Source organism: Emydura macquarii, unplaced genomic scaffold (genome assembly GCF_026122565.2).
Source record: "Emydura macquarii macquarii isolate MOO-44397 ecotype Brisbane River unplaced genomic scaffold, CSIRO-AGI_Emac_v2 contig_968, whole genome shotgun sequence".
Lineage (NCBI taxonomy): Eukaryota > Metazoa > Chordata > Testudines > Chelidae > Emydura > Emydura macquarii.
In genome coordinates, this window is record NW_027131105.1 from 9029813 (window position 1) to 9051637 (window position 21825).

The following is a 21825-nucleotide window of genomic DNA, read 5'->3' on the forward strand; positions in this document are numbered from 1 at the left end:
CCAGTAGAATTGTGGCCTTTGCAGACTTGTATAGCCCCTCTGGTGTACATCCAGTACCTGGATGGGTCTCAGTCCTTTGATTCACAGCTTGTAGATGAGTTGATCCGGAGATAGGGGAAGACTGACTTTGAAGACTGAAGACAAAATGGATGTGGTGCAGTTGCCTTTGCCATGCTGCTTGTGAAAATTTACAGAAATAAGATGGTGTCCAGAGTCACATGAGTAAATCCTGGTGACTCATCAGGTGTATCCCTAGCTTCTCCCCCTGGTCCCATTGTACCAGGCTGTGAGTTTCCTTAATGGGCCATTAAGCAGGCTAGTGCTGCAGCCATCTTGTCTGGGGTGTCGCTCAGAAACACAGCACAAGTTGAAATACAGCTACATCAAACATATACATAATTTCCAAGACAAATATGACACATGAACATAAACAATATCATCATACTTAGCAAATTATAACCTTTCTAATGGTACCTGACCTGGCCTATCCCATATGAATTATTGTAATTTTGACATATTGATATTAAATAATATCATAAATGGTCCCCCTAATCCAGCCAGCGTCACAGGGGTGTGGAGCTGTCTTGCCCCATGGCAGTTCTGGGAGTGATTTCACCTCTTGATTGTGAGAAATCTTTCAGCTACCTGGACATACAGAGCAAATGCACAGGATGCACTATTTTTTTTAAGATGGTGCAGCTCATTCTTCCCAGCACATCTGGCCAGCTGCAGGGGATGATGCAGCGAGGCAATAGCCTCATCTCTTCAATACAATATCCCCTTTGGGGTGACTTCCGCACATGGGAAAATAATCTCTGGGTATGTCTACACTACAGTCAGAGGCGTGATTGCAGAACAGGTAGACATACCTGAAATAGTTTTCATCTAGCTATCGCAGGTAACAACTGCAGGGAAGCCACAGCAGCATGTGACTTCCTCCCTCCTCCTTCCCCCACAAAGAAGAAAATCCCCATGTAACTTACTGAACTTGCAAAACAAAAGCGGAATTAGTTTAGATGTTATTTCCTCTCTGCTCTTTATGAGGCAATCTGAAAACTGAATCTCCTGCTGCTGCTCCTCCTCTGCCCAACCCCAGACTTATCAGGCAAGTTGGTTTGCATTTGTGCCTAGCTGATTCAGGATCCTACAGCTCCACCGCCTACTTTCCTTGAAATCAGGAGACTCCAGGAGGTGGTGGAAATTAAAGTGCCAGTCTCACTACGTGGTGTTTGGGGTAAAACTTTAATGGAAGAAGCTCACAGCCTGGAGGAGGAAATGAAACCATTCCTGCTTCTGTGAGTCAGGCAACCTAAGGGAGCTGCACCACAAGTAATTGCCATCGAGACTGTGACTTCACAGCCCCTTCATGCACCAACCAACCCAGGACACGTGATTAACACACTCAGACATCTAGTCATTATCATTCTGGCAGGCCTAGGCTCTGTGCCCACTTACCTCACACATCCTTCTCTGCCTTTCAGACAGGACAGTTCACCTTTGAAGCAACAGTGCCGGCAGAAGAGCAGGTAAAACATAGTTACATCACAGGGTTTTTGATTGTGGTCATTTCTTAGATTGTAATGGGCTGTTTCTCTAACTGATATAGAAACTATGTGGTTATTTATTTTCCTCTGGGAATTGAATTGACATAGCAGCAATCTTTGTGGTTTAATGGACAATGTTAAATGGACTGGGTCTTAAAGCCCAATACCTAAAAAGTTGGTTCTTACTGTCTTATTGTCTGCAGCCCTCTGACAGGTTTTTTTAAAGAATTATTTATTGTTGTAGTGAAGAGACAATGTTTTATATAAGTGAGACTAGTTCTTTGCCTTAACTTTTCTCAAGTTGTAAATGTGAGCTCTCTTGGGTTGCATTAAATCTACTTAAGTTAAAAAAAAACTTTTGACTGTAGATTTTTTAAAACAAACAGTACAGACAAATACAACAAAGGAAATAGATACAAAAATGTATATTGCTAAAGGAGCGCTCTGTATCTTTGCATGTGAAAATGGAGAGTTAATAGAGAAGGTGCCAATAGATGGCACTCAAGAACAGAAAATATAGTCCTTTGCTTTTGTAGGATCAATGAAACTTGTGGTGAACTGCAAATGGCTTCCTCTGGCAGCTGTTTACATAATTTTTTAGCACAGACCAAAAAGGCATCAGAAAGGCCTCACAAGTGATCTCACAAGTTTTACTCTAGAATAATTCTAAAAAGACTTCAGAGGCATTAAGTTCTGATTTACAACCAGGGTAAATGAGATCAGGCTTATTATGCACGTCTCATTATCCCACCCAGAACTAATGTCACACATGAAATGCCAACATATTATCATCATCTTGTCGTTACTGTGTATAATCTACTAAAATTGTTTTCAGAGATTTACAGTTATAGAGAATGTACTTTTCTAAGGAATAATAATACAATAAATAAAAATAATAATAATACGTTATTATTATTTATTTGTTTAGGCTATTATTTCCAAAGGAACCCCAGGGGACTTCGCTGCCCAAATCCCACTGAAATTGAATGGGAGTTCAGAGTGACTAAGTCCTTTCAGCTCCTTTGAAAATCCCAGCCTTAAAGCACAGGGATTGATTAAGCCTTGTCATGGACACAGCTGGGGAACCCACAGTATATTTACTCCTCTTTCCAGTCCTTTGCGGAAGAATAGGTAGTGCCAGTAGCACAGAGCAGTGTTCTTTTCAAGCTCCAATATTCTAATTAAATCCTAAGGAATGTAATATACCTGGAAGAGGGAGTGGCTCCAGAAGTGTATTTTGCCTAATGTACCCAGCCTATTAGACACGATGTAGGCATTTGCTCAATAAGGCAGATAAATGAGTAAAGTTTTAAGGTAAATCAGTTCTGATGGCTCATGAGGTTGACACTGTCACATCTGTTTTTAATGTTGTATTTGTTGTTCCATCTGTATCTGTGAGTCAGATTTACTGATGCACGGTGGCTCCCCTGGGCCTCTTTTATGATGCTGTAGCAAAAAACCATGAGTAAGAGCTGATTTGCATCACTGGAGTGGCATGAAACAGCACAGAGCATACTCACTAAACTCCTCCCCACTCCACCCCAAAATTTCACTTCAGGCTGAAACCTGTAGGAAAGATCCCTGCTTGTGATGTTTTTAAGAAAACAACATTCATTGAATTAACTGTTTGCGGTGTTAAACACTCAAAAACGGGAATAAATTTATTTCAAGTAATTTTATTCCTTTCTCACTTAGTATTGCAATGCTGTTGACAGAATTCAATACTCTGAATTATACATATTTCAGAATAAAAATGCCATTATTTTAAGTGGAAAATGTTCCACCCAGAATGTTAAAAATTTTGTTTCATCAGTCCTGATTCTCCTCTGACTAGGTTTAATCCATTTGCCCCTGGTTTACACTACTGTGAGTTGGAATCAGGCCCACTGTAGTTGAAAATTATTTTAATTCAAGTATTAATAGTTTCATGTGTAAGTATTTAGTTCTTTTCTAATCTAAGTGACTATTGCACACAAAGAACTATATCACAGTAACATTAAATTGCTAAGTCAAGCACTCAGAAGTTAGGAATTACCAGAATTAAGGCTGTCTGTGCAACATTAATGCTGCCCCCTTGTGTGTGTATACACAGTCTTTAATGACTTGATCACACAATATTTTTTCCATAAGACCCCTGCATCGTTTCCTTCCCCCCCCGCCCCCAGCTTCCAGTTGCAGACTTCTTGCCCAGCCAGTCCCAGTTTCTCTCCCCCTTGCATTCCCAGTCTCACCAGACTCCTTGTTGCATTCTATTCCTGTCCCTTCCCTGGGTCCAGCTCTTGTCCCCTCTGCATTCGAATCAGACTGCTTCCTCCTCCATGCTCCTGGTAGGGTATTCACTGAGAGCACAAAAGAGACAGACATCCTGCTCTCAGTTCCAGTGCCCAGCCCCATCTGGTCCAGAGTAGCCATTACAGGAAAAGTCCAGCTATACCCCTGTAGCCTTGGGCTGGAGCACGCTCAGTCGCTGTGTGAGGATAGTCTGGTCACTACCTGGAGCTGTGAGAGGCTCGAGCATGCTCCATGTGGATGGAATCATTGGAGATTTTAGCTGCTAAACTCTAATGTCTCTATTGAGCATGTGCAAACTGTAATTTTTCAAAGGTTCCTAACTTGGCCGAATCTGGATAGCATCTCACAGTGAAAGGCCCATCCCTGACACAAAGGTCACCCTCCTGCCAAGTTTCAAGTCCCTGCTCCAAATCACGGGAGTAATAGAGCTGTTCAAAAGAAAAGGTTGCCAGAATATTTTTAACATGGACAAAGCTATATATTTTCCCCTTGTTCTCAGAAATGGCTGACTTGTTTTGCCTGCAATTTTCCAGAAAAATTCAATAGGCAGCAGACACCTGGCATGGAAAATTTCAGTTTGGCAAAGCTATGAGCAACCGAAAACTGGGTCTTGTGTGGGTTGTGTCAGGCTACCCGTCCCGTCTATAATGAATGGGGCATTGCTGAAATCAGTGGGACATTCTAATTAAACATTGCTGTTGCAATGTGACCCAAGGTGAACTGAACAGTATCCACCATTGTAGCCCCGAGTTCAGGTTTCTGTATTTCACCTGCCCAGGAAGTTCTACCCTTAAACAGAGCAGAACTGCATTTCTTGCAATTCCTATGCTTCTATGGAAACTCATAGTATCATTAATTGGAATAATAATTTGAAAGCACTCTACAGTCACTAACTAATTAAATCACACACAGCACCCCTGGGAGGTAAGTAAATATTATTTTAGGTTTAGTCTCTTAAAGAGATTAAAGCAGTTAAGTGACTTGCTGAAGGCCGCATGGTGAATAAATGGCCAAGCAGGGCTTCAAACTCAAGCCTTCACAACTCACAGTACCTTGTTCATTCATCTAGGAAAAGACATAGAACTCTGATCCTGAGAAAAACATCTGTCAAATTAAAGATCTGTTTTATTTCAATACTTAAATCATTTTAGTTCACCTCCATGGCATTAACTTCCTGAATATACTAACAGCATTTCCCATATCCTCTCTGATCTGATTATTTCTAGTTTAAGGAAGGATGGCTCTCAAGTGAAGATAAATCACTCTCTTTAATGAGTGAGGAATTACCACTAAGTTACTCACATCTAGGGCAAATAGTTAATTAAATATTTTTACAATAACAAAAAATGATATGATTGAATCAGGAATTCCTATATTTTTACTCAGGATGACAAAACAAAAGTTCTTTCATAATACCCCTGGCATAATCTTGCCAGCCTCACTCATATGAAACTCCCATTGACTCAAAGGGATTTTTGCCTAAATGATGGCTGCAGGAACGGATCCTAGCATTTGAAATGAACCAAGCTGTGGTACTTTCATTGCAATTTATGGGTGATTTCAAAATGTGAAGTGCTGTAAAGATATACAGTGTCCACATGGAAGCAAAGCACATAGCTTATTTTAAAATTCTGTTTTTACAGACGCAGCAATGGACAACTTTACCGTCTCACTTCCAGTTCTCACCAAAAAGCAACAAGGTAATGGAAAGGGAAACATGGAGGCCAAACAAGGCCTGTGCACGCTTATGCCACCTTTGTCCCAGCAGAAGCATATATAGTCTGTAAAAGCCCCTTAGCTGGCTGGGGCAGGATTCCTCTGTCACACACCCGGCATTCCACAGGCATGGAGCCACTCGCAAGCCCTCATGTAGGAGTCATGCTGTGACAATGCTACAGACACTCTGGGTAGCTCTGGGACATGGAGCTCCTCACACACAGCCCCCTGAGTCACCTAAATTATCCTGGGGTGGATTTGGCCCCAGTCAGCCCAGACTCCCCAGAACACAAAGGGGGCTTAAGACCACCTCTGCCCTCCATCCCAGCAGGCTGTGCTGTCTGTGTGGCGCTGCCAAGAGGCACAGCCCATGAACTCACTCGTTATGTTTGCCAGCTTACAAAGAAATTAAAGGAAGAGTACAACAATGAAAGAATAAACATTAAATCCCCATGACAGCAATCAAGAGCATATTGTTATCATCCTGCAAGAGCCTCCCTCTGGGATCCCCTACTAGTAGCTGTTCTCCCTTACAGAGAGGCAGGGGCCTTTTTACATTTGAGGGTTCAGGATCCAGAAATCAGAATCACACCTACTAAATGTGCCATAAATTCAGCTCAACAGTCAGAGCCTAGCTTTAATCAGGCTTTGCTCCCTTACCATTCCCAGCTCAACCCCTCCTACCCTCTAAATCGAGTGATGCAGTCAGACAATACTCCCTGGTTAGCAGATTCACACCAATACCTCTTGGTACCCACTCTGCTTCTGCCACAGCCCTTAATAGTAAAAATATTTCCCCTTCTTCCTCCAATGAAACAACAGCATTGCAAAGATATCAAGACTATGTTATCAATTTATGAGATTCTCTTGTTGAGTACTGGCAGACCGGGCATTTCTTTATGCTGTGGCTGTTTTCATACCATTTGATAATGTGCTACTCCTTTCCCTAGAAGGCAAACATGGTACAGGGGCCCATGTCCATTACCAGAGCTATGTAAGAGCACAAAAGTAACTCCTCACCGAAAGACTGTCCTGTATGTACCTTCTTGAATTGTATACATATGTTTTTCCCAGACGTTTTTCAGAAAGCTTTTGCTGCTGATGCTGATTACCTGAAAACATCTGAGAAAATGAACCAGCCCTTTTGGGAATTATTAATAAAATATTTAGCCACCATTAACCCAGCCATCCTGAGCACTGAAGAAACACATAACGTAAGTTACTAAGGAAACCTCATTTTCTTTTGTTCTCTGTAAAATATTAAGTATTTCCTTATTGACTGCATTGTTTTGCTTGTCAACTGTACTTTGGGAGGATAAAATATAGGGCCTGATCCTCATTTATGCTACAGCTCCTTTAGGCTTGCCATAGCCGCATAAAGGGGCATTAATGTTAAAGAGAATCAGGCCCAAAGTTTTGATTTACTTTTATTCTGCTGATGTGAAGAAATTAACTTTAAAAAAATGTTAGCTTCCCAAGTATTCCTCCGTATCTCTTCACTTGCTTTTTTTCAATAAGGGGGACACCAATGGTGAAGTTATAAGGTAGAGTTGCAAGTATTCAAATGATCCCACGTCCATTCAAGAACATTGTACAATATTTCTTCAGTCCTGGGACTCAGTCACAGAGTAGGATGAAAAGTTTAATACCATTGCACCATGCCACAGTGATTTCTTGTTTGATAGTTCAGTGAAAGAAGAATGGTCTGTGGGTCTGAGCACTAGACTGGACGCCAAGAACATCTGAGTTTTAATCCCAACCTTGATCTTGGACAGACCACATTTCCCCTTCTGTAAAGCAAGGGTATTATTGTGCCTTTCTCAGGTGCATTGTGTGATGCTTATAAAGCCCTTCAACGATAAGTGCTTGGTTTTATTAGTAGGTCTGTTTGATGTGCACTATGGGTGACCAGATAGCAAGTGTGAAAATTTGGGACGGGGGGAGGATGGTGGTACTAGGTGCCTATATAAGATAAAGCCCCTAATATCGGGATGTCTGGTCACACTATAGTGTACTTATAGTGTGTACTTACCTTCTTTCAGCTCCTTACCAGAGGCAATAACTCATCTGATGAACGTGAAGCCTTCTTGAAGACCATAGGAAAAAAAGGAGTTAATGCAATGGTTGTGCTTTACCTGCTACTAAAGGTGAATGATCTCTCTGGCTATAAACAGTTGCCCAGCTCCAAGAAAAATGGTGAGTATTAATTAGCTGCACATCTTTCCAGCCCAAATCAAGCATTTAGATAAGGAGTAATAACTGTTTTGGTAAAAAGGACTATAGCCGGACTAGGGCTTTAGTTTTACTTCAAAATTCTGAAATATGCTGGGAAGTGAATAGAAGTGAATTACAGTAAAGTGAATAGAGAAAGCACCTAGAAAGGCATATTGCTCAGATATAATGATGATAATGGGAGCCAGATAGATAGAAGCTATTTAGACAGATGGAGACAGTATTTGTTCTAGTTTGCAGGGATTCTCTGGAAAAAGGCATTGATCATTTAGAGTAGAGATGCTCACCTGGTGGTAAAGTCAAAGGAGTTACACCATCAGACACACAATTTCCCTACCTTCTGATTAGACTAACCATAGCAAAAAAATAATTCTCATGTAGAACTGTGGCTGACCTACTGATGGAACCAACAGTGACTGAGCTGCCATATGGGCAGACAGCTGCGCTGATCTGGTGGAAATATTATTTTGTGGCAGGTGATTCTGTGTTCCTCATCTCATTTCCCTGGGAAAGTTGATAACATGGCTCATTTTAAATTGAAAATGTACAGAATTTAGAACTTTGATCTTTGAATCTGAAGGCCTGATTTTGCTTGGAACAGGCTTATTTGAATGGGAAAAGAGCCTATTTTTGAGAAAATGTTTGAGCCCACGTTCAAGTCTGTAATTAGAAGTGAAAACTCAAATTGCCCATCGTTTTGCATTTTGCTGAGCCTATTTCACCACCCTCTGTTAGGAACATGGAGGAGAAACTGTTCATCTTAGGGCTTGATTTCTACACTTGGAAATTTATCAAAATAGCTGTTCCACAATAATTATGTCCTGATTATTAAGCTACATTCATGAAGGGTGAAATTTGTCCTTATATAGAGGCCTCCCCCAAATACCGCTGCAGAACCGGATGGGACTCATAGGGCAGAGGCTGTCTTTTTGTTCTGTGGTTGTACAGTGCCTAGCCCCAACAGGTTCCTGGCCCATGACGGGATCTCCTACGCATTAGGGTAACTCAAATAAATAATAATAATAGGATACATATGCCTTATTCAGGATCTATGTGCAGCATTACATTTAAACCCATAAAGAATTACCTAAAATCCACCAGTGACTGCCAAGAACCCCTCACTGCTGCGGGCGCCTGAAGATCCCAAGACCATCAGCTTCTTTCGAAAATTTTCGCTGGAAATATTTTTCAAATGTCTGCAACCCAATTCTCAGAGTCCAGAATAGTGTAGCAAGCACAGTGTTTAAAGCTCAGTCTTATGGCTACAAGAGAACGCTGATGATACAGCAGAATTAGAGAGAGGCAATGAGCCATCAAGATTATGATGGGAAAATAGCAGTCCAGAAGTTGGTGAACAAGTCTGCCAGTAAAACCACGCCCCCTTGTTCTAGCTGTCACTGCTTCTGGACAATGTGTATTTTCATGGAAGTTGGAAGTGTGAATCACGGTAAAGTCCATGCAAAGATCTCTTGGGCTCCCACCACAACAGCATTTTAAACATTTTTTTAAAATTGTGGCAATAAGCATGTAAACACTTGTATGTGCACTAGAAAGCAAAAAAAAAAAAAAAAAAGGATAAGATTTGATTTCCCTGGAGGAGCTCCATTGTTAATAATTTATGACTGTAAAGTAGGAAAACCTTAAATAATATTTTAAAAAAGAAATTTTATGTCTGTATTTTAACAGATGAAAAATTGAAGCTACTTAAGGAATTAGAAAAAAGTTTCACACTTTCACAAGAAGAAAGTGAGGCTGAAAGGTCATCTCGGGAGTCTGCAGACACACAACCACAAGGTACAGGAGAGTTCATCTTGCTTTTGTTTGCAATTTAATGGTTAAAAAAAAATTATATTATTGGTAGCCTGATTAAAGGCTACAAGAGAATCCTGTGCCAGTTCCATGCAGATTCAGTGAAACTTGGAAATAACAAGAAACTATGCAAAACGGAGATGTCAAAAAATCAACACCTTTAGACTCACTAACTGCAAAATAGTAGCTATCGGTCTCTAGTGGAGAGGTGATGTTTGGGTACTGACAGTCACTATGGACAGAAGGAGCAGATCGACATCTCTGGGACTGGGGATGATGAAAGACAGGCAGGCAAGGAGGAGAAGGGAGGGGGTAGGAAGCTGGCACCATGGTTGTGGAAGCGAGTAGAGGCAAGCTGCTGAGGAGGGAATAATGGAGGAGGACAGACAGCACTGCAGTCAGGGGGATGGTGGTAGAGGGGGGATGTACGTTGGAGACGCAGCACTGAGGTCAGGGAGAATGGCAGGAAGCAAGTATACACACCATACAGATGTCATGTGCCAAGTCTGGCATCCAGGTAGCCATTTAGGTATTTGTATCTTTTTCCATTTTGGAATCCCACAGACACAAATACTAGCAAAATTCCTGTCCATAGACAGTTCAGTGCCGAGAAATTATTCCTCTAACACCTTCTACAGAGAAAACAAACCTGCATCCATTATTCAATCCTCACTAAAGATTTCTCTCTTGAGGAGGGTAACAGGGTCTACTCACCAGAGCAGCACCTCCTGCTGGCTATCATGGGGATTAGCTCTGCCAGCCAGTGAGTCTTCTCTAGTGGTGCGTCTCCTGTCGTCCTTTCTGCCTGCAGACCTGCCTCAGTCCAAGTACCACACCATCCTGTTCGTGACTCATCCCTCCAGCCATTTCACCATCTGTGTTTCCTACTTCGGGGCGGGGGGCGTTCAACTTTTCAATAGTCCAGCCACTTCCCCAGTGGCGAATGGGGAGAACCTGGGCCTGCCCACTAGTCAGGATCCTGGCCCAGGAATTCTGCAGATAGCAGCCTCCTACTGAGTCTCCTTAACTTCCTTCCCTCAATTTCTTGGGCCACTTCCCTGCAGTCCCATCATCTTCTTTGCCCTTTCCTCATGGCATTCAGCCAGCAAGACCCAGCAGCCAGCCAGGAGCTCCTTTTTGCTCCCCTGGTCCCTGACAGCAAATGCTCTGGCCAAGGTGCTACCCTTGCTGCAACCTGCTAGGAACAGAGTCCTCACTCTTTGGGCTCACTGCTGCTCTGCCCCGGGCCTCCTTTTGTACTAGCTCACTGGGCCCTGAATGGCTGCTCGGTGCAGTCTCCCTCCAATCGGCTGCTTCCTGCGCAGCCTCCCTAGGTTGCTAGGAGGACTCACCTCCCCTGCTCCTTTCTGGGACAGGGTGGCAGGCCCCTAAGGCTTCCATTAACCCCTTCCACTCCAGCGTGGGGCGAGCACCCCATCACAAGGAGGTTAGAGGTTTTAGCAGCTTAAAAAGGTATTGTAAGGGGAGTGCTTTAATGATTTATAAAAGCCACATCCCGTTCAGAAAGATACATTTCAGTGCATAACAACATTGACGTTTCCCGGATTTCTCACCAAATGAATGCTCATATGCCTGCGCTCTCCATAGGGCTCATGCTGTGTGCTGAAACCTATGCTAAAGCACCTCATAAAGTAGTTTAAAGAACACACAGAGGTAGCTTCTAATGCTATAGTACTTCACTATAATTTCTTTCCTTATTAGCAAACAGTGCTGGCAAGAAAAAGGTCTCTGTGGCAACAGTTAAACCAATGTCTCACAAGCAAAATCAGGAAGACCAAGACCATGACAATCAAGATGAAGGTGGTATGCAAATAAGTGTTCTTTTCCCATATGGGCACCTATTATCATTAACCTTCTAGCACCCAGGACCAAGTGAATTGCATTTTAGAGGTGAAAAGAAAAATACAGTAGCTAAGTGGCTCCTTATACAGCTGTGTGAAAAAACATGGATTCTATTACTGCAACTTTCTGTGCCCAGTCCTGCTGTATTCAGGCAATTACCGCTGATCTTTCTCCTATCCAGACTTCTCTAAGGACAGCTGTGAAACAAAGGTAGTTTATAATGGTCACTGCATTTAAAGGGCTCAGGCCTCTCAAAACATAGCCAAACGGTCTTTATTATATTATGGCCAAAACAAATAAAGTGTTTGTGCCATCTTTTCTGCAATTGCTGAACTATTTATCATTAAGCCTGATGAGAACGTTACGATTTCTCTACTCAAATACTGATCAGGAGGAGTCAGAGGCGCAGAACACTGAAGCCTAGTTACTTGCAGGTGGTGTGATATAACAATAGTGTTATTTGTTTAGTGGTGGCACCCATATGCAACGGGGGGGATACACTTCTGACATTCTTTCGTTTCCCCCCAGACAGGTATAGCTTAATGTTCTACAAGCCGTGTTAATTGTATGCACATATTCTGTTTAGCCACAGTCTCTTCAATCATTCTGTTCCTGATAGAAGCAAAACAACCTGTGTGGTTGCACACGGCGTTGGAAACTGTGCATTAAATTGCACCGGCTACACTGCCTAAGCTGCAGGCCCTGGCTTGGAAAGTCCCTCCGCCTCTCCACTCATGGAGAATGTGCAGAGCAGATTTGGGGGGAGCCGGAAGCTGACAGAATACTTCCCCTCTGATCTTTGCTAGGCTGCACTTCTCGTAGCACATGCATAGGCACACACACCAGCCGGAATGTGGCTGTAGAAAGGGAAGATGATGATAAAATATTAATAACCATAGCACATATGCTCATCTCTTAACGTTCTGAGATGTTTGCATAGCTAATCATTAATGTTAGAGATGGGCCAGGAGCGCAATACCAGCTCTAAAGTCCTTCCCCTCCAGAAACATGGGCGAGCTCCCAGATGGATCTCAACTTTTTGTTGACTTCAGTTCATTCCTAGGGTAATGGTTGGGCAGAGACAGCTATTGAAATTCATCTACAGAGTTCAAACAAACTACAGGCAGCATTTACAGTGTACATAGTCAGCCCCAGGAATAGAACTGAAGCCAGTCAATGCGTTGTTTTTTTGTTCTCAGAACTTTTCCTTCTCTTTAAAAGAAATCACAAAGCAAGTGCAGTCCAGATACAGGAAATGTGCATGCTATCCACAGCCCATAGTAGAGGCCCATGACCTGTAAAAAGTTAAAGCTTTTGTCATTTAACTAACCATTTTAAATGTATCTTGGGCCTAATGCAATAGCAGCATGTTTAGATTGACATCATGAGATAGTTTGTCATACAGGAGTCTAATAGTACCTAGTGCAGGGAATAGGTTACAGCAGCCTCTAAACATTATTTACTTTCAGTTGCTGAGTAATGTTGCGTATAAATTACTTTCCTTTAGATGCTTAACCTGCAACCAAGATGCCCATTTTAAAGACTAGGGGCTCAATTCTGCCCTTAGTCACACTTGTGCAAGTATACTGATTTCAGTGAGGTGAGGTGGGTGTGACTGCAGGCAGAATTGAGCCCTCAATGCTTGCTAGTCGGATGGATAATTAATCTACTGTATATTTTTGCAATGTTTTAGGTATGCCGGGCGAGGTTGTTCCCTATACTGAACCAGGTAAATACACACAGATTACCACACTCAGCAACTGCATATTGATGGAAACAGACTTTTGTAACTGAAAGGTTTCTAATGGCTGGCTGACAACCTAGTTATGTAAAAAAACCAGCCACATGCTTGAAAACAATGTTCTTGGATTTCCATTAGTCTGGCTTAGACCTGGATATAGCGTGGAGACTATGCTGATAGCTTTGGGTGGTCTCTTTGTAGTAACTGACAGACATCAGGTGTGGATGCTGATTTTATTACATCTTCCAGCTGCCGTTGGCACAGCTGACCAGGTGGTAGTGATTCATTTGTTAGAGCAGCCAGGAGCAGATAGGATTTGTTTACAATGGTTCTATTCATTCCTTTTAGGGAGAGACCTAGTGATTATGGTGGACAGTTGTTCGTTGTTCCCCAGGACACCCACATGTGCCGTTTTCCCTAGTTCCATCCTGTTATTTGACCCATGTTCAATGTGGCCGTGAGAGTGTGAGATGTTTGGAGTTTGTTTTCAGTAAGGTGATGATGCTCAGCCAGTCTTGGCCTCATCTAATCCAGATGCTGCAGCATCCATGCATTCCAAATCCTTGGCTGATAGAGGATCCTGGACAAAAGCCAAATGAAAATCCAGGTAGAGGCATTGCTAGGCAGAGGCACCTTGGACCCTACCCCCAAATTCCATGCACAATGCACTGCAGCATGGCAGCAGGAGTCGCGTCATTACTAAAGGCCTGTGCGCACCCTGCTGCCTCACTAGGGATATTGAAGTGGCTGAAGTGGATTAACCTTTTGTGTTCTCCACCTCATCCCTTCCGCTCCCTGGGCAGATCTGTCCCATGAGTCAGCACTCAGGTTCTGAGGGCAGAAATGCTGGAGGAGACTTAGCTATTTTGGGAGAATGCCTGCTCAACTGCTCCCCTCTACTGCAGTAATTGGAAGGGGTGGTGGTGGTGGTGGTGGTGGTGGGGAGGACTTGCTGCAGCCTTGGAGGGAAGAGAATGGAGTGGCCATGGGAGGAAGTCCCTAGACAATTGTTAACAGGATTGAGAAAGATGCCCAGGAGGTCTGGGAAGTAAAGAGGGAACAAGCACAGCTGAACACTCTCCCTGAATGAGGTGAGGGCAGAGGTCCACAGTGCCTTTTCTATGGTATCTTTGGTGGGCCTTGAGATGCCACCTTTTTTCTCTGCTGTGGACCTCACCACAGTTCCCCACACCTTTGTTGTCTCCAGGCTAGACTACTGCAGTGTAGTCTGCTGTGTGCAGGGCTAGCCTGAGGGCCACAGGAAATATTTGACTAGTACTGAACGCTGCTGTCAACCTCATGTGCAAGTTAGGTCGATGCATACACACAACACCTGTGTTTCATGCTGGGCTGGGCTCGCTTCCAATTGCAATTGTGGGGATTGGTTATCTATTATAAATCCCTAAATCAGCTAGGACCCAGTTACCTCACAGACAGCAGTAATCATAGCAATTGTGAATAGCCAAAATGCTTCTGGGATGATGGAGGGACCCTGTCTCTCTTTTGCACCCTCTGGTCTGGACAGCCCAATCTGGTGCTTTGTGGATGTCTTGTTCCTGTTTTGAGTCACTACATGGATTGTTATTTGTTCCTGCGTAGGGTTGAATGGTGGGGAATAATCTCTTGTACGACCAGTTATTGATAACAGGTACATTGTTTCTAATTGTTGTAAATATGCATGTGTGTTGTAATGAAGGGTGTGGCATGAATTAATTTTTCTTTTAAACTACAAGGAACTAGGTCCTAATATTTTGTTGCTTTTCAGAGATTGGAAGACGAGAAAATACAGCTGCTGATGGTAAATATAAACCAAACCAACAGAAGTTCTGTTTTCCCTATTGTATGCATGCTTTTTCTTTCATGAATATTGTATTTCCGTAATTAACATTGCTACACCAGCCTATGGTGCCTAGTTATTCCCTGCAGAAAAGACTAAAGTTTAGGAGAACAAAACCTGTGGGAGAGACAAATATATAATAGAACAGTCTGTGCCAATGTATTCATTGGTTTCAGTCAAGTTATACCAGGGATGACTTGGGTGCATTAGAAAACAAACGGTTACAGGGCCAGATCCTCAGCTGGTATAAGCTGGCTTGAAGTCAGTGGAGCTACACAGTATGAACAGATACCATGAATGCTTGTGGAAACCAAGGCTGTGCAAAATATTTTTAATACACAACTTCACCTGATTTTGACACAAACCCTTAACTTTTCAAATCAAAACCTTCACGGAGCCAAAAACGTAACAACCATGAGTCAAATTTCAAGTAGCCCAGGGCCAAATTTCTCTGCAAAATTCAATGGAGTCATATAGTTTAGACCCGGGGTTCTCAAATTTTTGCCAGGGCCCCTTCTGGAAATATTTTAGGCTGTGATGACCCTCCCCCATGCCATGCCACCCTTACCAGCCTGCGCAAGGGTGACACCTCACGACCCCATCGGGGGGTCACAACCCCCAGTTTGAGAACCCCCGATTTAGACCTAAAATTACAGTAGGTGAAAGTCAGCAGTTTATTCTGAATTATGCTTGTATTTAATGGGTTCATTTGACCTCCAAACCCATGGTAAAATTCAGGGTTCATAGAAAACCCACATGAACCACATTTGCTGTTTTATGCAGAGCATTTCTGTTATTATTACTTATTTGTATTACTCTATGGGTAAAATGGAATTTTGTATTGTAAATTCAGCGGAACATAAGCAGATATAGCAGTGCTATAGCTCATGATGATTCACCCACCGAAAGCGTATTTCAAGGGGCTTGCTTTGGCCCTGTTAAATGAATAGTTAGTAGGAAAGGACAAAATGTCCTCTCTTTGGTTTCAAACTTTGGCTGGAAATTTGATAAAATTTCCCACCTTTTCCAATTTCTTTGAGCCCAGCCTTAGCTGGAACAGTATCTCATGGTGGATGTTGGTAATTCTGCTTTCAGTCCCAGTCAAATTTCTATTTAGATATTCAAAACTTCTTTTAAGCCTCGAGATATGGGTCAGGTTTTTATTTTCGCCAAATAGACTCACCATCCTAAGTATAACTCTTAATTTTGGGGCTATTATAGAAACACTTTGTCACAGATCAGGGCAACCACACCTGTATTCCCCCTCCATAATCCAGCATGGGCACCCCTTTTAGGCTTCTGGCTCTGCAGCTATCACCTCTCTCAGGCAGAAAGCCATGTCTCTCTTCCTCCTGCCCAGGATATTTCCAGGCCGCACAGCTCCCGGACTACATTGTGCATTCCCCAGCAACTCAGACTGGTCAGCAGGCTTTGCCTTCCTTCCTCAGAGGCTATAAACAGCATAATTTTTCCTGGCAAGCATATTTATTCTTAAGGAGAAAGCATTACAAAGCAGTGGCATAGCTACGAGTGGAAGTTCAGGAAGCGATCGGCCAAGAATCACTAAGCTGCCTGACGTCCAGTTGCCAAGGTAGCTTAAGTGGAGTGTTGGCAGCAGCTTAGCCCGCCACTCCACTTAAACTACCTTGTCAATTGGAGTTTTTTTTAAGTCTTTCCTGTGATCAATATTTCAATGATTTTCAAAGCAAAATTTATTTCAGATGCTGAAAGTAAACAAAAAACAAACAAAAACCCTCAAAACTTCCTTATTGAAGAATTACTGTTGCACTAACACTGGTGTCACTTTCCTCTAGCATGTAAAAAGGATACTTACCTTCAGAAATGTCGAAGACGTTTGGTAACAATACGGAAAAATGGTAAGATTCTTCTCTCTTTTATTTAGCTGATCCCAAGCCAAGAGAATCTTGGGCCAAAGAAGAACCTCACCCAAGGTCTTTGGCTTCAGTTCAATAGGAGTCTTAAGCACATGTAACCTTTAAGCATGTGATTAATCATGTTGAAGCTAATGGGGCTACTCATGCTTAAAGTTATGCACATGCCTCACACTTGAGTCTAGTTCAACTGCATAAGGCAGCTGCGGTGGAAATAGAAATGATTTATTATTACTGCTGTAGCTGACGATGTATGATCAAGGACCATGATTTTAGAGAGATGATTTAATTTCCTTTCTCTCTCATTTCAGATGTGTTCTTTCATTTTGTCATTCTTTGCTTTGGCATTGGAGCCTTTCTAATTAGCTATTACCACTACAAAGGTAAGACAAGACGTAGAGTAAGGGTGAATTATTGTATTTTGGCAGACGGAGCAAAACCAAATACTTGTATTTATTTTATTCTCTTTAGAATGGACCATTTCTCTTGGTTTTGGTTTAATCACCTTTGCTTCCCTAGAAACCACTGGAATATACTTTGGTCTCGGTAAGTGTATTTTACAGTACCTAAGAAAACAAGCAGCTCTTTATCAGTACTTGAGAAATTGAGTTTTAAGTGATCACTTAAAAAAAACAGATGTAAGAAAAATGCTCATGGCTGAGTTTATGTAAAATATCCCTAATCCTCCCACACATTCAGAATTACATGCTGCTCCTGGCGACACATTGGCCTCTGACATTTGAAACAAAATGCCGACTCTTTCCCTTGTTTATCAATCACAAGTTCTCTGAAGATAGAGACACCTCACATTCTCCAACAGTGGTTAAATAATACAATCTTTACAACATATAGCAAGGTGGAAGTATTCCGAGTTTGATTCTTGAGGTGCTGAACGACCTCAACTCCTATTGAGATGAAAGGCAGTTGAAGATGGTCAGCACACCTTGCAGGAATGGCTCCCAAATTAGCACACATTGAAATATTGCTACTGTGAACAAAAAATAAATAAATAAAAAAAATCCTCGAGGGTTTTCATGGAGGCAGGGGAAGGGAAGTGCAGTTAATAGAAACTTAAGATTTCCTGGTACATCATAGAGTAGTAGAAAGCTCCTTTTACTTATTTAATATTAAGAAACTTGGTAATTTGTGGAACTGTTTTGGTGGCAAGTGACTTTGTTCACAGTCAGTATATTAGCAACGGAAACTGCAGAAGGACCTAGTTTAAACAGTCAAACTGAAACAGTTTATATATTTGCAGGGGACAAACCTCACTCACTTCTTGCCCTTTTCTATTTCACTTCTTCCATGTTGAGCTCTAGCTGGTCCTGAACAACCCTTGTATTTTTGTTTTTAAATAGTGCATCGAATTCGCAGTACCCTTGAGAGTTTCATTCCTCTGCTTCAGAGATTCAGAATAACAGGTAACCACCACCACAATGTTGCTTAGTCTTATTCTCTGTAAATATATTCCCTAACTACATTAAAGCATCCCATTTTGGTTAGGACCAAATAACTAGCTCCATAACTTACGTCTATTTTTTTTAACATATTGCACTGGAGGCTACCATTCATTCCTTGAGCCTGTTTTATTTAGAAATTCATTTCGCTCAATTATGAGTGGCAGAGCATTTTAACTTCCTTAATAGGCTGCTCCCTGTAGAGGACTTTAGTTACTTCTTGGTAATGTTTGAATGAGAATTATATAGCTCAATGAAAAATGTGACTGAGCTGGGTCAAATCCCTGTTTTTGGTCTTCATACAAGTACCAGCTAATGTCTAAATATGAAAAATCTAGACATGTGGCATTTAGGGGGTTAATAGTCAACCCAGTGGAGTTAATTTGAACAGAATACTCCTGACAGTCCTTTGTTTTTTCTTGTATCATCATGTAGGTATTAGAAAAGTTGACTGAACAGAAGATTGAGAGTTCAACATGTGCCTGGTTTCTGGATTGATTGTACTGAAGTTAATAAAGCTGGTCTATGGTGCAGTCATAAAATCTAATGGCTATTATAAAATATTGAAGCATTAACCATAAAATTTATTTTTTTTCCAGCAGGGATAGAAACTGTTGTACAGCATGTCCATCCTTTCTTTTGACATGTTTTGTGGCTCAGGGCAGCCAATAAAATAGGCTGGGTTTAGGTTTCAAAATCCATTCCAAGCTATGTGGATTAATACATCATGTTATTTTCCACACCCATATAATTGTGTTGGTCCTACTTTAGGGGTCTGATCCAAAGCCCACTGAAGTCAATGAAAGACTTGAATAGACTTCATTGAGCTCCAGATCAGGCCTTTGATGTTTAAAAAAGAGGTCTCTGGAAACCTTTGTGAGGTTCTCTCTCCCTCCCAAGTTCCAGGCCAGGTTTACATTTCATGTTGCACCTACCCATATCTCCCCACTAGCACCAGTGAAGATTGGAACTAGTCATCTTGGATACAGCCGTTGAATTATAGGAATACTATCAGAGCAGGGGACTAGTCACCACTGTTTTTCAAAGCACTTTGTTAGTGCCTTTCCTCAAAGAGGCAACCTTGGCACTCAAACTCTGCTCTTCACCCCTTGTGAAACCATGAACCAGGCAAGCCCCCAGGTGCTTGCTTGCACATCTCAACACCAATAGCACAATCACTTTGAATTAGATTAATTTATTGTGGCAGACCTTGATAAATTGTGCTTAGACTAGAATGACTTGCAATGCAAGCCAGGGGAGATGTTACACAATGCATAGAAAAATGCAGAAGTGTATCATTAGTGACAGTAAATTTCATTTCTCTTCCTGTGACAGCAATTTGAGGAAAAACAAATGACTGGTTCAAAAAGGAATTTTTTTGCCCTTGTAAAATTAATTGTAGATTTGCAACACCTACCATTTTTAGGAAGTTTTTGCAAATCTGTAGAACTATAAACTGGAAAGTGCTGAAGACACATCACAAAAAATATAGATGGTACCATTTTCAGTAAAAAATTAAATATTATACATTACAGTATATGAAGGCATCAAAAATGTGTGGGTAGGCACATGTAAAAGTGAAAAATTGGGGGGGAGGGGAAAGGCAGTTCTAAAGATATTAACCCAAAACAGCCTATTGCAAAGGAACCATATTTTCTGTCTTGCTCGGCAGACTAGAGAGAAAAGAAACTGTAAGCATTTATTTTTAACCAGTCTTACCGTTCTAGCTTAATTTAGTTCAATTTGTTGATTCAGGAATACCATTAATTATGCGGCGGTCTGCATGTACACATTATCATTGAAATATAGCTTATGCTTAAATGAGGAGTTAATGTATTAAATTAAGAGTATAAAGTGCAGCATTATTGAAATGCTAATGTTCACAGCTAACTGAGTATATGTACTGTTTCTAAGCCTTTGTTGAACAATCCATTGTCATACATAACGTAACTTCACTTTGAAAACAAAAGTCAAGTTCAGACAAAGGGTAGCACTCACTGCTTGTATGGAACAGCATTTTTTGTCATTGAATATTATAAACATTTTCATCCTGCTCTCATAACAAAGGCTAAGAAACGTCTTTCATTTCTTCTGCTGTAGAATGTGTCTTGTTCTGAAAGGTAGTGACTCAACTTACATAAGCTGTCTTGAGCAGGGCTGGGGAAAAAAAGAGGAACAGTGTATCCTCCCTCTTTGTTGAATATGTTGAAATTAACGTTCTGCCAGAGTACTAATCTACTGTGCTGTGCTTCATCACTCAGGGCAAATTGCACTTGAATATATTTTCAAACAATTTTTTTTCAGTGACCAAAACGTATAAAGGCTGAAATAAAAACAGCAAAATATTATCAAAGTTCCCATTTATCAAACTGAGGATAATAAAAAAAGCACGCAGAGTACTAAATCTTCATGAAGAAATTCAAGGGTGAGTCAAATACAGAAACTATCAAAATTAAAAAGTGTTACTGATGCATCGGAAGTTAATGTTACCTGTCTAAGTCAAAATAAAATCTAGATTGAAATAAAAACTCCAATCTAAAAGAGGACAAAACCGGATGGTGCTGCTTTCTTTAGAGGTCATGTTTACATTAACATTTAATGCTATCCGAATTATACATAGAAAGGGTGAGGTGAATTGGAGTTCATAACAGGAGACACTGCCCAAGGACAAGTTATCACAGCTCCTGTATATGGGTCCTTGAATATTGCAGAGGGATAGTCTAGCTCTTCACCAACATGTTTTTCAAAGAACTGGGAGTAAGATCCTCACTTCTGCTCTAATCCCTTTATGCTGGGTAAAATGGATGGCGTGATGTAAAGGAACCCTAAAAGCCCTGGTTCGGTCTGGGGGAGAACTTCCTTCCAATGGGCAGACACTGAAGGACAGCCATCAGACTGTCTTACAGGGACATCCTGCCAAATCCTGGCATAGGGGACATGCCAGGTGGAGGAGGGTGTGTTAGGGGCAGAGCCACAGCAGCACTGCAGCGATTCTGGGAAGTGCAGTGGCCCACAGTATATTCCCAGAAGGTTGCCATAACTCAGGTCCCCTGGGCTGTCTAAATTATGCTAGAGGCCTCTCCTGTTCCTCAAAAAGCTCAGAATCAGAGGGTCACAAAGGTAACTTAAAAGCACCTCAGCCCACCTTCCCACAGGCTGAGACCTCTGTGCTGCACCTATTCATAACTGACGCACAGAAACTCATCCCAGAATTTTTTAAGGGATGTCACCCAAGGACCTCTTGATGCTAACTGGCAGAAAGCACTGGAGCATACCAGGGTTACAAGGTCTGGCAGCTACGTTCTAGTCTGCCAAAGTATGTCACGTAAGGTCTCCAGCGAAAGCCTGTGTCACATTGGTCATCACGATCGTTGTAAAAATGTATGAATGGAAAATGTGAGGAGTTATGTGTATGTATTTAGTTATATTCTCTTGGTCTATA

General features: G+C 41.8%; 1 protein-coding gene across 1 annotated transcript; it reads left to right on the forward strand.

The window, feature by feature from the left end:
- The first annotated feature begins 1431 nt into the window (after positions 1 to 1431).
- Positions 1432 to 20640, forward strand: TMEM40 (transmembrane protein 40). The gene is made up of 13 exons (XM_067544464.1): positions 1432 to 1526; positions 5480 to 5536; positions 6627 to 6766; positions 7595 to 7748; positions 9471 to 9578; positions 11316 to 11417; positions 13150 to 13185; positions 14963 to 14995; positions 16849 to 16911; positions 17238 to 17309; positions 17398 to 17472; positions 18285 to 18347; positions 18819 to 20640. Exons 2-13 carry the CDS (start codon positions 5488 to 5490, stop codon positions 18836 to 18838), a joined length of 915 nt encoding a protein of 304 aa, XP_067400565.1. The 5' UTR covers positions 1432 to 1526; positions 5480 to 5487; the 3' UTR covers positions 18839 to 20640.
- Positions 20641 to 21825: the final 1185 nt, after the last annotated feature.